The 16,074-nt window shown below is 41.4% G+C and overlaps 1 protein-coding gene across 2 annotated transcripts; it reads right to left on the bottom strand.

Annotated features, from left to right (window-relative positions):
- Positions 1-8: 8 nt before the first annotated feature.
- Positions 9-15,819, bottom strand: morc2 (MORC family CW-type zinc finger 2). Of its 2 annotated transcripts, XM_079687370.1 has the most exons (28): positions 15,671-15,818; positions 14,925-15,075; positions 13,723-13,776; positions 13,597-13,631; positions 13,445-13,513; positions 13,218-13,308; positions 13,005-13,113; positions 12,434-12,593; positions 12,132-12,240; positions 11,893-12,018; positions 11,728-11,807; positions 11,556-11,638; positions 11,336-11,421; positions 10,633-10,773; positions 10,391-10,545; positions 9,902-10,030; positions 9,690-9,795; positions 9,408-9,540; positions 9,249-9,332; positions 8,664-8,903; positions 7,150-7,407; positions 6,043-6,162; positions 4,016-4,073; positions 3,484-3,622; positions 3,228-3,395; positions 3,036-3,129; positions 1,044-1,232; positions 9-900 (listed from the first exon to the last, which is right to left on the bottom strand). In XM_079687370.1, exons 2-28 carry the CDS (start codon positions 14,990-14,992, stop codon positions 832-834), a joined length of 3,153 nt encoding a protein of 1,050 aa, XP_079543496.1. In that variant the 5' UTR covers positions 14,993-15,075; positions 15,671-15,818; the 3' UTR covers positions 9-831. The 2 variants fall into 2 exon arrangements, with proteins under 2 accessions (XP_079543496.1, XP_079543497.1); XM_079687371.1 differs by lacking the exon at positions 6,043-6,162 and having other exon boundaries at positions 15,671-15,819.
- Positions 15,820-16,074: the final 255 nt, after the last annotated feature.

Here is a 16,074-nt window from a genome sequence, read left to right as displayed (position 1 = left end):
TCATCATGAGGTGTTGCTGGACCGGTTTTATTGTTCTAGGTAAAGGTTTGTCAAAAATACAGAATCATTTGTTCCAATCAGAACAAAAAGACTGAAAGCATGCACCGTTTGATAAAACATTTCCATGACATGTTAAAATCTGTTCAAAAGGAAGGGCACAGGCACATTATTATGAACACACAACTTTCGCATTCGAATGAGATTACTTTTTTTCTTCCAAAAATAAACACAGAACAGTGAGAGTTTGAATGTAGGAGGGAAATGAGGGAATAATCATACTGATAAAACCCAGTAAGTAGTTCTCGTTAATGGGTGAGGATCAGCACCCAACCGTAAAATATTAACCTGGTTCCCTCGTTGGACCAGGATGTAGAAAGGTAATGGGGAAACACTTCAGTGTTTTTAGTGTATAAAAATAAAAGTTAAACTACAGGCTTCATTGCAGAGCGCAACCCAGTCACTTCCAAATCTCACTTGACGATGAACCAAACGAGGAACAAATGTTGTCTGCAGTTTGTCACAGCTTTAGCCGACTATATAAAGAGAGCATACATGTCTTAAACCTACATACAATATTTCAATCAAGATAAGATGGCTTTAACATAGATTAACAGATATAAGCAGGGATATAAAAAAGGAACATAAAACCACAGGATACCGAACACTGTAGAAACGTCAGAGAATCTGTCCAAATTCAAAGATCAAACTTGTCACACTGATTTAACAGCCAACTCTGCAGATAAGCACGAGTCATGACAGAGCCATCAGCAGGTAATGGCTGTAATGAAAACTGCCTGTTTATGTGCATGGACTCTTCTCTATCCATCTTCTTTAATCCCCCTTGGTCAGAAGGTCCTCTATGTAGGCGTCCAACTCGTCGTCTGTGTTTATATCAATGTCCTAAAAGTGTAAAAAAGCAATATTAGTAACTGCAAACATTGACAATTATACAACAACGATTGTATTTGATAGAAAGATACATTTTGTCAAACTATTTGAAGATTTGGATGTCCTGTTTCTCGGACCAGGTGAAGCAGACTTACCTCTTGAACTTTTTGCAGGAGTGCTACAATGTTTGTTCGTAGTTTCTGTAGTTTCTCGTCCGCCTCCTTCAGTTTCACTTCATTGCTGTTGCTCTTCTCTTCAACAGCTTTGGCTCTGGCGTCAGCTCTGCTCTGGTACGAGTTGCACAAAGACTGCAGACCTGATTCATACTGCTGGAAATACTCTTTCTGAAAAGCAGGAGGAAATAATAAAAAGAATAGTAAGAACAAATCAACACATTCCCAGAACTGTAATATTCATTAAGGGGCTTTCACAACTGTCGCTAAAAGTAAAGTGGAATAAAACGTGAAGGACATCGTGGATGAAGAAGGAGGCGGCAGAAGGAAGAAGAAAAGGAGCAATGGAGGTTGTGATAATGCTGGGGTTGTGCAAAATTGCACTAGCAACAGAAAGTACAAGCAGAAGAAAAACTGGACCTGGTATAACATTTCCACCAATTGTTTCAATATTTACAGTGACCTTAACTTGCTCTTTCACCAGAAACCCATGATGACATTTGAAGAAGCATCACACTGTCAGCATCTTATTTAAAGAATGCATTGCTCTTTTGGAGAATGCTTTTGCAGGCAGGCAGTCGTTAGGGCATGTGCTGCACAGAGGTGTGAAAGCAGCTCTATGTTAATGCTGCTGAAGGAAATCAATTCCTCTGCAGATACAATATTGCATCCTCTCAGCATTTTATTTATTTTAATATCTTAACCACACTGCATGTGCAAACCACACAATTTATTGATAACACTTTTTTTTCTTTCTTTTTTTAAATTTAAAATCTGACCTTAGTGTTAGGGTGAAAATGAACAGATTTTTTAACTCAAACTAAAACTGCTGCCGAGGCAACAGAAAGCAAATCTCACGTAGGAAATAATATTCCATTTTCCAAACAAGAATTTAGTTGTTTTTGCATTTTATTTACTCTTTGTTCCAATATCCCAAAATGCAACAGACCAATGACTTCTCTTTTGACCTGTGCTTTCCTGGTGGCTAACCTACCACCACCTGTCTCCAATATATAATAACCACCAGGTGCCCAGATCACCCAGTGATTATCGCCTAAAAGCATAAAGAATGACTTTAATTAACTAAAATATACACCTTAAATAATGATCAATTTAAAGGTCCCATGTCATGCTTTTCCGGTTATCACCCGTCCCCTTGTGTGTTATGAAGGTTTTCATGCAGGTCTGCAGAGTCAAAACCCTCAAAGTACACCCTGTAGCGAGTAAAACTCTAACACAGAAAAGACCTCCCCAAATACGTCACTGACTGTCCATTGATTCTTCCGGGTACCGCATGATGTCATGCGTTACCCAGAACCAAATGGACCAATCCGTGGAGCCGTTACGTTAATCCCCCGCTGATTGGTCCAAATGGACCAATCCACGGACTTCCTCACACACACACTCAGTGCAGGCAGCTCTGCTGATCTCTCCTCCCTGGCTGCAGGCTGATAACAGACAGTTGGGATCGCGGCGAAATTCTCTCTACAGACCCATTCTCACAGCGTTTACCAACCTTTTTCTTACTCAATATAAAGCCACACTTATTGTTTTTACTTCGGCTGTGACTTTGTGTGTGCTCAGGGTGACTTTGACTGTGTTTCGCTGTCGCTAAACAAGGAAACCACACCTCCACGGAGCTCAGCGCGATTCACAACGTCCCGACCAATCAGAGCACACTGTGCTCACAGGGAGGGTGGGGGCTGGAGCTACTGGAGCTACATCGAGCCGTTAAAGGCAAAGAGTGAAATTCAGTGAATACACGTAGTTTACAGAGATGCTGTATGAGAAACCAAAGTGATTTTGGAAAATTGCACAATATAAATCTATTCTAGTAGACCTCAACAATGGAATTATGACCAGTGGAAATGGCCATGACATGGGACCTTTAATATAAACAAAAACAACTAGAAAATAAATGTGTAATTAATAAATAACATAAAGCACCAACACAACACACGTTAGTTATCTTACCAAAGGAAAGGCCACCAACTCCTCAGCCGACATGCTGTTAACGTCGTCCTTTGGGATCCGAAAAGCAGGAGGGAAGAAGTAACGCAGCATGGTCCTGGAAACACAGAGGGGCTCAGAGATCAAACCACAGTACTAAGAGAGTGGCTGTCCTCCTTTAAACATGGCAACACCAGTTCATTGTAACCAGCTCACCTCAGCATGGTAACCAGACTATCGGTCACCTCCCGGCTGGTGCCTGGCTGGGTTGTGTCGGGCTCCATGGGGGCCGGCCCCTTCTCTGCCTCCTGCTGGGTGTCAGGGGTCTGAGAGACTGGAGATGGCGGCCGCATCAACCGGACATCATCACTTCCCTTGAACACCCTTCACAGCCACAAACATACACGTATAGGAAATTAGTAATCTGACAAAGTCACCAGCATGTTCCCTGAATGCAGCTTAAGAGTCTCACCATCTGTCTTTAGGAGTGTTTCTAGGTACATAGTCAAACTTCACTTTCCAGCGAACGCTCTGTTTGTTCACCTCCACAGCAATGACTTTGCCGGTGTACCACTCCTTATTGACACGTACTTCAACCAGCAGCCCTTTATCTGTAGACAAATAAACCCAGGTAGACATTCTTACATTAGAGGTTATATTTTTTGTTTTTTTAGTGATACATATTTTCTTTTCTTGGCTGATTTCTTAAAAGTCAGATTTTTATTTTTGCAGAATCTGATTTGTTTTCTTTTTAAGAAATACAATTGACAGCATACACAACATTTCAATGACTTTAAATAACTCTCATCTACTCCAAAACGGCACCAAGTTACATGACTTTCTTTGTGTGTGAAGCTGTTCTTACAGGGCTAATCATCTCTAAGCAGGCTGAAGAACTCCACACCACTGACAGGATGTGTGTGTTGCTTTGATATTACTAAATAAGACTGATCGCCTGCTGATCACTTCATGCATTTTTGGTATAGATCAGACAATAAACTCACCTTTCTGAGCATTTTTCGTGTTGTCCTCCGTTTCCTCCTGTAGGGGCTTCTCCGAGGCCTGCACAAAACAAGACAATCGTAAATCCCACTGCAGTGAAATAAATAGTGTTTACTGAAAAGAAAAGGTTAAAAGAAAATATTTGCATTCTGTTAAGCCCGCGTCACACTGTCCCGAAAATTGACACCAGATGGACACACGAATATGGAATTGTGAATTTCGCACGAAGATGGCCCCGAACTTGGTCAACAGCCGAAGCAACAGCCGAAGCAAGTACGATGCCTCCAGAAGGCCACACGATGGCACCCGAAACACACACGAAAATATGCTCGTAGACTTTACTGATGATTTAGAATGTATCCAGACTCAACGTAAGAGCTTGTGCCTCTTCGGGGGGTGCTAACATTTAAACATACACTTTATTCTTTACTTTCTCCGTCTGTATATGTAGATTAGAAGATATTACTTATCTCTGTCATGTTGTTTCCAACAACTTCCTGTCAACAGCGTAAACTCGCCTTCAAAATAAAAGCATCTAAATAAAACAGGAAGTTAACCTAAATTACATTTAAAGAGCAACTTCCAGGTTAAAGACACCTGTGAATAAATGTGTAGGAAAATGATGAATACACTAGATTTTCAAAAAAATATACAGAAATATACACTAGTGACATCTGGCGTCGTTTTTGTAAGAAATGTTCACTTCCGTATAAAAAAGCCTCCGCATGTGACCTCCCGCGTGTGACGTAACATGGGGGAAACAGGGGGGAGAGCGGCCGGTGTAACGTATTAATAAACATGGATCCCAATGCTAGTTTCGACACAGAAGAAGTTGAATATGAATATTCAAATGCATATGACGGACCACAACCTTATAATTATGAGCCTGCTAGGCGTCCAAGAGACCAGGAGCAGCCAAGGATTAGAAGGAATAACGGCCATCGGAGAGAAATTGAGCTGTGGTGTGTGGAGAACCAGTGGAGAACAGAGCAGCTGTCTTGGTGAGTGACCGGCGTTAGCATGTTAGCTAACGTCACATCACAACATTGTAAAGTTAGCTATCATATATCAGGCTATAACTAAAGTAGCATTGATAATATAGTAACGTTACTGGCAGGACTGTTGATACTGATCCATAACAGAAACTAATGCGTAAGTATCAGCCGTATCTCGCGTTACCTAATGCAACTCCACACTACGGTGCTGTGTACCGGAGGAGAGACGCGAGATACGGCTGATACTTGACGATCTGGCGGAGAAAGGTTGTGGAGCCTCCGTTGATATGCCGTTGTAAATGGCTTGATGGAAAGCAGGTGTGTAGTCAGGGAGGGTGCACAGCTGATTGCAGCAGGTGAGTGGAGGTTGAGCCGGGAGCCAGGAGTGACAGCCACCACGCACACACAAACAACACAGACAGGGGGAAACAAACAAACACAAAGGAGACGGCTGGAGCAGTACAGCCACCACAGCGTTACCTAATGCAACTCCACACTATGTCTTACGGTGCCGTGATGCCCTCACGAGTGCCTTACGAAGGGCAAAATGGACACACGAATAAAACACGAAAATGAACATTCGCAAGGTCCTTCGGCAATTTTTTGGCATGCCAAAGATTTTGCCACCGCTCACGAAGTTGCTGCTGGAGCCTGAGAAACTCCACCGGCGGTCATACGATGGCTTAAGATGCCCTCACGAATGGCCCGATGTTATTACGATCAGAGCCGAATTTGAACATTTCCTTTATCGTGTGTCCATCTGGTGTCAATTTCGGGACAGTGTAACAGGGGCTTTAAAGAAGGAAGTTAAAGACCCAGTCCGCCTGCAGGCAGTGGGTGAGGGTGTCATGCTTGATAGTAGTTGTTAGAGGGAAATGTGAATTAAGTTTCAAGAGATGATTGTGAGAAGAGAGAGTGATAATCCGACAGTACCCATAACAGATGAAAGGTTCATTCATTATAGTTAGAGGTTGTGAGAGCAGATGCAGCCCGGCTTGATTAAAGTGTAGTAGAGAGGGACCGAACAAAGCTACCTTTGCTTTAGCGCCATGCTGCTGCATGGAAATGGATTCAGGAATAGAGGTCGATGTGGTTGGCTTCTGCTGTAAAGGAGAAGAAAGTCCTTTCTTCTCGGGCTCGGGGAGGGTTTTAACCTGCAAGGTCGAGAGTATGGTCTGTTTGGAGGTTTTCTTCCTTATATGCTCCTAATTTCAGTAATTCTTTCAGACACCCAACACAAACACTATGAGAAGGAAATCAACCCATTTGATTTTTTCAGATTTCTCACTGATCTGGAGAGATAAGTAAAAGTCACATAATCTTATAAAAAAATGAATGAATGGCGTTCTCATACACATGTGTAGCAGAGTATATGCAGGAATCCTGAAGTCAAATGTAATACCTTTAAAGACCTTTAAGACCTTTAACAGTTACCTTGGCGACACACTTTACCTCACATTGACTATATACAGTATTGATTGTCCTTCCTCCTTATCTTCCAACCATTTGGACGCAGACTTGCATTTCCCCATAACGATGTTGTTTAATAACCGGCGTAAACCGAGCTTTGCGCTATCAAGCAGTGAGCGTGCCAGGTCCTGTTCAGATGACGTCAAATCCAACGGGATGCCATAAATAAACTACACAGAATCACACTACACACCTACGCCATGATTCCATTCAGGCAGACTGTAGAATACAACCTCTTTGGACCATTTATATACTTATTAAAAACAAGCTACAAAATGTAACACCTTGGAAAATGCCCTTTAATAGCCTTCATTTTCGCTAAATTGATTGATCAACTTTGAATACTTTTTTAAAGACCCCGCGGACCCCCTGTGTAGGTACACATTAGTCTTTACGATCTAAATGTGTGATAGACACGCTTATCTGTAATGGATGAAAACTTTAATCAAACTTCCGCAATGCTACCAATTTCAGGCTCCTAGGATCTGTCCTCTTCATTTCCTCGCTGCCTAAAGGAGAGTCCTTCACAACACTGATGCACACAGGGTGATTCACTTTATGAGGTATGACCTGAATGTTTGCGTAGCTTTGCAAAAGGTGTCATTTTATATTCTCTAGATAAAAAGGTATTCAGACCTTTGAGCTACAAGCAAAGTCTGTTGTGTGTTTACCTCATCCAATTTGCCACGTTTGGGAGGCAAGGACTTCTCTATCACTTTCCCACGGTTACCAGCTGCTGCTGCTGCCGCCATCTTGGATTTCTTTGTCTGCGGTTCTTCTTCACTCTCCACCTCACTGTCATCATCCTCATCCTCTCCCTCTTCTTCTTCTTCTTCCTCCTCCTCCTCCTCCTCACTGTCGACCACCGTTATGACTCTCTTGCGTTGTACAGCAGATGTTGCTTTAGCTGGTGATGCTTTGGCAGGTGTCTGTCAGGAGAGAGATATCAGAATTGAACATTCACTTGTACGACCAGCAACAAAACCTTCCATTGGTACTTTGTGGTTTTTACAATGGAATAGAAAGCCTTTGTTGTCGTTGTAAAAAAATATACAGCAAGTTTTTAGACAAACAATAAAAACACGGCAGTAGGGCTAGGGATGGGTATCGTTAAGGTTTTAACGGTACTACTACTTTTAACGATACCGCTTATCGATTTGGTCTTTTAACGGTATTTTTATCGGTTCTTTTGGAGAAAAAAAAGAAGGTAACCTAACCAAACAAATTGTGAACAAAACTAACATTGCTTTTTATTTAAATGAAATACATAATATTTCACATCAAAAGAAACAGCAAGTTTTTAATAAATCGTATTAAATAATCTGATGACAGAATTGTAAACAGAATAGCTGAAACTTTAACAAAATAAATAACTGTTACCTCTAATCATTAACCCATGTTTGTATAATTGAGTTAACTCCGTGTGTTGCTGCTAGCATACATAAGACCTGACGTGGAAACGTTACTCGTGGATGGGGGGGGCTACAGAGCTACTAGAAAGACGGTCGAACCCGGTGCATTCCTCCGTCTGGATGTGGTGCACTTTAGCTAAATGTTTAGACAAATTGCTCGTGTTACCGCCCTTACATGCTAACCTCTTATTACACTTTAGGCAACGAGCATCGAGACGGGTAAAGTTTAACCACACCTTGGAGCGCTTAGTTCTCCTCGCCATCTCCGCCGTGTGTGTTGCAAGCATGTAGCAGCTGTGTGTGTAAACTGCCCCTCCCCCTCGCACACAGACGGGGGAGAGAGATCTCGGAAAGATCCGAAATACTAAAAATAATCATAGACGCATTTTTCAGTCTTTTTGTGTATTAGAAACGGAGTTGGCGACACAAAAAATTGCAATATAATGTTTATGTAGCAATAATACATATGACATATTTTTTAGATGTCTCCAGTACCGATAACGTCGGAGCTTAACGGTACCACGGTCTTTAATAATTCAGCCCCGGGGCCCGTTTAATACCGGGGCTCGGTACCCATCCCTAAGTAGGGCAGACGAATGTAAACAATCATACAGGGCCGAATAAATAGAGAAGCAATGACGTAAAATCTTTTGAGCTTTTGAGTTGGGTAACTAAAAGAGTTGTCTCTTAGGACTGTTGGTTGAGCAGCCTGGTGGCTCAGGGGTAGAAGCTGTTCTTGCTGCGGTGAGCGTTGCCTGAAACATGAATCTTACCCGGGAGCTGCGGGTGGGCGGGGGGGTTTTGGCAGTAGCTTTGGGTACAGGCTTGGCTGCAGGTGGAGGAGGTTTTGCTGCAGCTCTGGACCTGGATGGTTCCACTTTAATTGGTGGTGGCGGAGCAGGTGATCGGGTGGGGCGCTGAGGAGGGGCACGAGATGGGGGGCCGCCCTTTAGATGAGCTGGAAGCGGGGGGGAGCGGGCCCGCGTTATGGACCTCTCAGAAGACCTGGTTGCCTAAATCAAAAACATGTGAAGCACACAAAAATAATTGTATCACTGTGAAGAAGGAAAAAAGTATAATGTATGCGATTCGACGTTAAAGAGGAATTTATATATTAATGCTTTGAACAAATAGGGTTGTTGATCATTCAATCTTTAAAAATGTTTTCATAAATTAGACATCAGTGCAAACTTATTTTACCGGGAATGTTATTACTCATGTGTTATCGCTCATATTTCAATTGATATCCCAAGTAGGAAAATAAAACATAATGAATCTCAACTATGACCGTATCAAATAAAGGCAGGAAATGACTTTGCATTCAAACCCAAAAGGAAGCCAGTCAGGGGAGTTTGTACCTGAGAGGATCCCTCGGAGGGTTTCATGCTGGCATCCAGAGGCAGCTTCTTTATGTCCGCTGCAGATTTGATGGTGCTGGTTTTCTGGTAAGAGAAAATACAATCAATTGTGTCCTGAGATAAAACAGAGAGCTGAAAAGAGAGGGACTGATTAAGTACCTGCAAGGCCTCGAGTTTCTCCTGCTGCAGTTTGATTTTCTCTGCCAGCTCTTTTTGTTTGACTTCACCCGTCAGCTTGTCTTTCTTCAGAACACCACATGGCAAATTATGTTTCTGTTCAGAAGCATCACACCTAAGAACAGAAAACGCACACTTTGTTTAGCTCCTAGGAACACTACATTGATTGATAGACAGCAACAACCTTGGCATGCAATACACATGTAACATGAACAATGCATTCCAACTTTAAAGACATATCCTATGAAACCCCACTCTGCCCACCTGTCCTGGTTGCTGTCGGGGTTCATGAGACACACCCAGCTGTCTGGGTAGCGTTTGTCCACAGCATCCATCTGGAATGGCAGTGTTCTCCACTTTAAACATTTATCTGAAGATAAATTGCAGAGTCAGAGTCAGTCAGTGTAGGATGTGGCAGTAAGTACGCTTGTCGAGACAGTGTGTGTGTTTGGTGTGTGTATTGATGTGTAACTTACCACACTGGATAGTAAGCGGTATCTCCATGGCCCGACGCCTCTTGTATCTCGGCTCTGATGACGGGGGTGCGGACCAGCTGGCCGACAGATATCCAAACTCATCCCAGAACTTCACTATGCCTTTCGTAGCTGCATAACAAACAGACGCTCAGCATTTCATACTACAAATTCATTTATTAAAAATAAATAAAGCAAATACATGAACATTGTTTTCATTCATTTATGCAAGTTCAAATATATTTATATTTTTTACCAATTAGCTTTTTTTGTTTTACCAACGTTCGTTTTTTTAGATGACTTGTGGACATTTACTCTCTCTCTCTCCTTCTCAAAAAATCAGCCATTGAAAACCCGATACCAGTCGAGCACTTATTGGGAGGGCAGTGTTATGCTGTAGGGAGGAAGCTATGATCTAAACTGGTAAATGATTATTGTGCATGTCCAGTGTTGGTGACAAATGGAAAAAACCCACGTTTCAGAGAAACTCACCAATGTTAGTGTCCTTCCAGTACTGAGCTAAATGTTCCCCCATGGATTTCAGTAAATGTCGATACTCTTTGGCATCTGCAAAGTCCTGTTTGTTGTGAGTAGGCTCTAGAATTAAATACGGGACATCCACTACTCCAACCACACCTCCACAGGCCCTAAAACACACAAATCACAGAACTGTAAAATATTTATCTTTATATTCAAACATTGTCACTTTTCAAACTCTGCTCGATGTTACTCACATGCCTCCCTCCAGCTGAGGCCCTGTCTTCTCGTACATCTTGATGAGACGAGAGCAGTTGTACACAAACATCCCATCCAGGTCTCTCTGACCAATGTTCACTCCGAATATAAAGTTCAACTCCTTGGGCTCCTTTAGCGCTCTGAAGAACAAGAAAGTGTTGGACACTGATAGGAAATAGAGAAAGCTCAGAAATAACGCTATTTTAAAAAAGGTGTTGGGATATTCTTTCTAGTTCAGGGTATATGCAGGAATCCTGGAGTCAAATGTAATTCCTTTCAAGACCTTTTTTAAGACCCTTTCCATACATTTTAAGATCTCATCGCCACTTCGAGTTTTAACCGGTTACATTGGCGACACACTTTACCTCACACGGGATGCCATAGATAAACTACACAGAATCACACTACACACCTACGCAATGATTCCATTCAGGCAAACTGTAGAATACAACCTGTTTGGACAATTTATATACTTATTGAAAACAAGCTACAAAAGGTAATACCTTGGAAAATGCCGTTTAATAGCCTTAAATTTTACTAAATAGATTTATCAACATTTAATACTTTTTAAGACCCCGCGGACCCCCTGTAGTTACCATTCTTTATCATTACCATGAAAATACAGAACACATATTCACAAAGGAATATTCAATATACACAGCAATGTATAATGTTAAGGTTTCACAATGTTGTCCATCATACTTCTGTTTTGCTTCGAGAATCCTTTTCTTCATGTCACAGTCCCTTCGAAGCATCATGGCTGAATCTTGAACCTTTCGAAGGATTGCCTAGAGGAAGAGCGGACGCAGGGACAAACGTTACCAACCTCACATTAAGCCAGGGGTTTCAAATAACAATCACGTTTTTATACAAACATGGTGTGGACACGCGCCATAAACTAAAAGTATCCCCTTCTGCTTACCCGTGAATCTTTTGACAGGTCGTCTCCTAGTCTGGTCTCCAAAGCCATCTGCTTACTCTCCGCCTCTCTGGCTTTCTCCTCCGCTGAAATAAATAACCAAGGTCGTAACTGATTAGCACGCGAGTCACAAAACTCAAATGTAAACACAAGTCCCATTTCATCCCTGTCTCACCAATCTTAGCCAGGTGATCCGCTTTCTTCACTTCTTGCTCGGCACGAGTTTTGAAACGAGTCGATGTGTATTTATAAACCCTATCAACAAAACAAGAAGGTGGATTAAAGTGTTGTCACTAGACCGCCGTGGTTAACAGACACGGTGCAAGAGTTATCATTTTACCTCGGTTTGTACAAACAGCACGACAGTCTCTTAGTCCTGACTTTATGTCCCTGGATATAAATCCTCATGCGTGGGTCAATGTACAAAACAGCAGCGTACGCCCTGAAGGACCTCCTCTCCGGCTTCCTGTGGGCGAAGAAAGAGTGCGGCCATTAACACTCGTTAAATATCCTATCAATACAAAATACAATTCCTTTCACCACGGGTTGGTGATTGCACGGTTCAATGGAGTCACTTACACTCCTTCAACAGGAGTCCCAGCCATCAGTATGTCCTGGTGATCCGTCTCTACATCCAGCTCTGGCTCTCTGTGGTCCAGCTTCAGATTATAGACGATCACAAGAGTGCCTTTCAACAAAGCACAACACTAAAGTAAGCACTGCTGCAATACATAGCGACCACGTCATTCACAAAAACCAAAGCTTATAGAAAAAACTCTATATCATTCCAATTGTATATAAAGAATGTAATGTGTTGATATAGAGACAAGACAAATCATTTTCCACACAACTGTTCTGTTCACAAACATTCTTTTGCTTACCACTGCTACTTTCTATTTTGTTGAACTGCTCCATCAGCTGCTGTTCACTTTTAAAAGGGGAGTATTTGTAGATCAGCTCCGTCTCTATGGCGTACTTCTCGGGGTCAGAGGTCAGCGGTTCCTTGGTTTTCAGATCCCAGGAGGGAAGAGGCACGATCACCTGAAGAGAGAGGATCAAAAGCTTTAGGTTAAGCTAAGAGAAGCTTGAGATGAAAAGTGAAATTAAGTGAAATTAAGTTTGTATTCAAAATGACTTAAATACAGTTATTTCATCAATGAATGACATATTATAGACTGAGTAAGTGTAGAGGAAGAAATAGAGAACAAGAACATTTAGTAAAACATGATAATGAAACCAGTTTGTTCGTAGTACATTAAAGTGTATGATCAAAGATGGAAGAACAACTCACTCTGCTTGTCAAAAGTGAATGAAAATGGCGGTAAATAATGATCTCTTGTAGCCTGAACAGGCAATGTAATACAGAACAGTAACAAGCAAAGCTCAAATAGTACATAGAGCTATTCAAATTGACGACCGCTATTCAACAGCTCTATCTAAAAGTTGACTGACCTCGTCCAGTCCCTCCTCTTCGTGAAAAGTCCTCGACATGAAAAGGCAAGTTAGCGTATTGCCCTTTTTCGTGAACAAGATGAAGTCTTTCCCGATCCTCATAGAGCCGCTGGGAAAACAAAAACATTTTTAACGATGTGGGAAATTGTTCAAATACTAAAATGTACCAAATGTAAAAATGTCATATTCACACAGAAACAGAGAACGTCTTACGATTTCAGTCCGTTTCCATACTGGCCAATCTGAGTGGACTCATGGGACCTTTTGCTTGACTTCCCAAACTGGATCACGTGAGTTGACTCGTCTAATCAAATAAATATTCATCATGTTTCAAATAAAAGACATGCAGAAGATCATCGGAAAACCTGACAAGACTCCTACAACAAAACACCTTTTATCATAAAGAGAAGCTTTTAGTGATTGAATAAATGAGCGCTTACAAGGGTCCATTCCAACACCGTCATCCAGAAAACACAGCATGTAGCCGCCCCGCAGCTCGGGCCTTTTGTCTGTGAAAAGGAAAACCACATGTAAAGTGAGCAAAGAATAATTGTGCATGCTTCACTTTGTAAACTGTTATTCCCAGGTGTACCTGTGTAGATGTCTATTCGTGTGGCATTTGCATCTCTGTGAAGGAAATAAAGCCACTGTGAGATATTTTACTTAATAAGAACGATATCAGTCATAATGTGTCCACCATTGAATGTTCTTTCTGCACCTTGAATTGTCCACAAGCTCAGCCAAGGCTCCAAACAAGAACTCGTGGGTCGTCCTGAAAACAGACAGTGAAGAAGGATTTCAGTTTATATGGCAGGACCAGCTGGTAAAGACAAACTGTTGTTCTGCTACAGATATCCACATTATTATTCTGCATGCAATTGTTATACAACCTGTATTTGTCTCAGGTGTATGAAGAGATATGCATTTATGCAAATCAGCTGTTGAGTATGAGCTAAACTTAAACAGAGTATACAGCTTCCGGGTCCAAGAGCATTTCATTATTATTTAGATTTATTTGTAATGTTTACTCCATATGTAATGCACACCAGAAGCTCATCAGCTATTCCAAACACCTAATAAAGCACTATCGTTTGAGTACTTCGGGTAAACCCTTCCAGTGCATAATCCCATAGCAGTGGATTTGGAAATGAGCCCAGGATGTGTTAACTGCCATGTTCCTGACCTTGTTGACCGGGGCACCACAACCTATTCAACCATGGACCGATCTGTTCGCTAAAAAACGATTAATCTACTTGTTCTAGCAATGACAAGATAAGGCACCTTGGTTCCATCTTTGCTTGTGAAGTACAGAGACATACAGTAAATGCAAGTGCCTTTTGAAACCATGCAAGAAAAGGTTGTGAATTACATCAATCCTTAGATGACATTTTCTTTTTCAGACTAAACATCACTGCTGCACTTTCATGATTCCATCAAGTTCAAAAGATTCAAACACATCAGCCAGATCACACTCATATTAAAAGATCACAAAGTAAAAGTACACATTTCTCATTCCACACACTGACAGTGGATTTTAGAAATGTTAGTTAATATATTTTCACATATGACATAACAGTCATATGTGAGACTAAGAGATTATTATTTTTCAAACTGCCAAAATGACATGGATGCATATTTTCTTCTTCATTGAACTGATTATAAGGCTTTACCAGACATGATCATCAGTGCAAGCTACATGTTATGTAGAATGTGTAAAAGATATTAATAGAGTTAAGGTGTATCTGTAATGTGGGCGTTGTTCTGTTTTAAGCCTTTCAGTCTGAAGACACGAATGATGGTTAAAGGTGTAATATGTTGTATAATGTATATCTAATTGCTGATCTGTGATATTCCCCAGCATAATTATGTGTAGTACAAAGTTCATAAGCACATATTAATTGCTAGCATGTCAGTACTTACGAGTTTGTGTGCAGATACTCAAAGGTGAGCTGAGCCCTGCTCAGGTTGCTGTAGTTCGAGTAGGCCATGGCCACACAGAAATATTTCTAGCTTCCTGGTTTCCCGTTTGTGTTCTTTCTTCACAATGGAGCTCTAGACCACAGCTTTCATCCTGGAGAGGAAAGACAGCCATCAAAGGTTTTGCATATTGACCTACAAGGTTTTAACGTGACTCCTCTTGTTGTCACCATGGACATGATGCGACAGCAGATGATTGAGACACTCAACAGTTCATTGGGGGAAACTGAACATCCACCTGAATGAACGCTGCCCCCGTGGAAGAGGCTCCACGTGTGGGGCCTGATTGGGTACATCAACATTTCATAGAAGAGAGCAAAGGGCGCATTTAGGCACAGTCTTAGCTAGCTATCAAGACACATTTATATAAGTTGTTTATGCTGAAGTCAGTGATTGTTTTAGGTCTATGCAAAGTCATATTAAGTAGAGTACACATGATATACATCTTAATAAACGTTTCATACGTTATGCATTAACGATTCTAACGTTTAATGTTAGGCTAACTGTAGCTAACAGACGTTTGCGTCTTGAGTGTTTATTAGCTAACAGTAGCTAGCTAGCTAGCTTCACACTGGAAACATGGAGCTCTCTCAAGTCATTTTCACACACTTTGCCGACCGTTTTAAAATATGGCGACTTTGTAGTTGCTTCGGCCTAGAGTAATAATATGTATAAGCAAGAATACATACTTAGTAAAGTTACGTTTCCTTGTCCTTAACATAAAACAATCCGTCAGGCCGCGAATAATCCAACAACCACTTCGACGTTGTTTCCCCTTCGATCTGCATTCTGAACAAATCCCGCCTCTATTTTTCTATATTCAACCAATAGGAAAGCCCCCTGTAAATATTACTTACAATGATTGGACGAGAGATCCTGCTACGTAGACGCGGTAACATACCGGTACATCAGCGGTCCCGCCTCACGTCGTTGGAATGACTATTGAAATATTGTAGACACAATTTTATATGTATAATTTGAAACACAGACTTTTAAAAAAACAAACATTTGTTTATTGTGAGTTGGTCAACTGATCACATTCGGCAACACACACCATTTTGGCAAAGGGTCATAAGAGAGATCATAGTTCAGA

Source organism: Notothenia rossii (genome assembly GCF_949606895.1).
Source record: "Notothenia rossii genome assembly, chromosome: 6".
NCBI lineage: Eukaryota > Metazoa > Chordata > Actinopteri > Perciformes > Nototheniidae > Notothenia > Notothenia rossii.
Note: the sequence above shows the minus strand (reverse complement) of the source record. Positions and strands in the feature narration are given on the sequence as shown.

Bases quoted from the DNA above. Each gene is read 5' to 3' on its own strand.
- morc2 (XM_079687370.1), bottom strand. From the start codon at position 14,992: ATGGCCTACTCGAACTACAGCAACCTGAGCAGGGCTCAGCTCACCTTT. The intron at 11,808-11,892 runs GTAAAATGATAA...TTTTGTTGATAG, and splicing joins TGCTGTTTGTACAAACCGAG to GGTTTATAAATACACATCGA. The intron at 9,541-9,689 runs GTGGGCAGAGTG...TTCTGTTCTTAG, and splicing joins CCCGACAGCAACCAGGACAG to GTGTGATGCTTCTGAACAGA.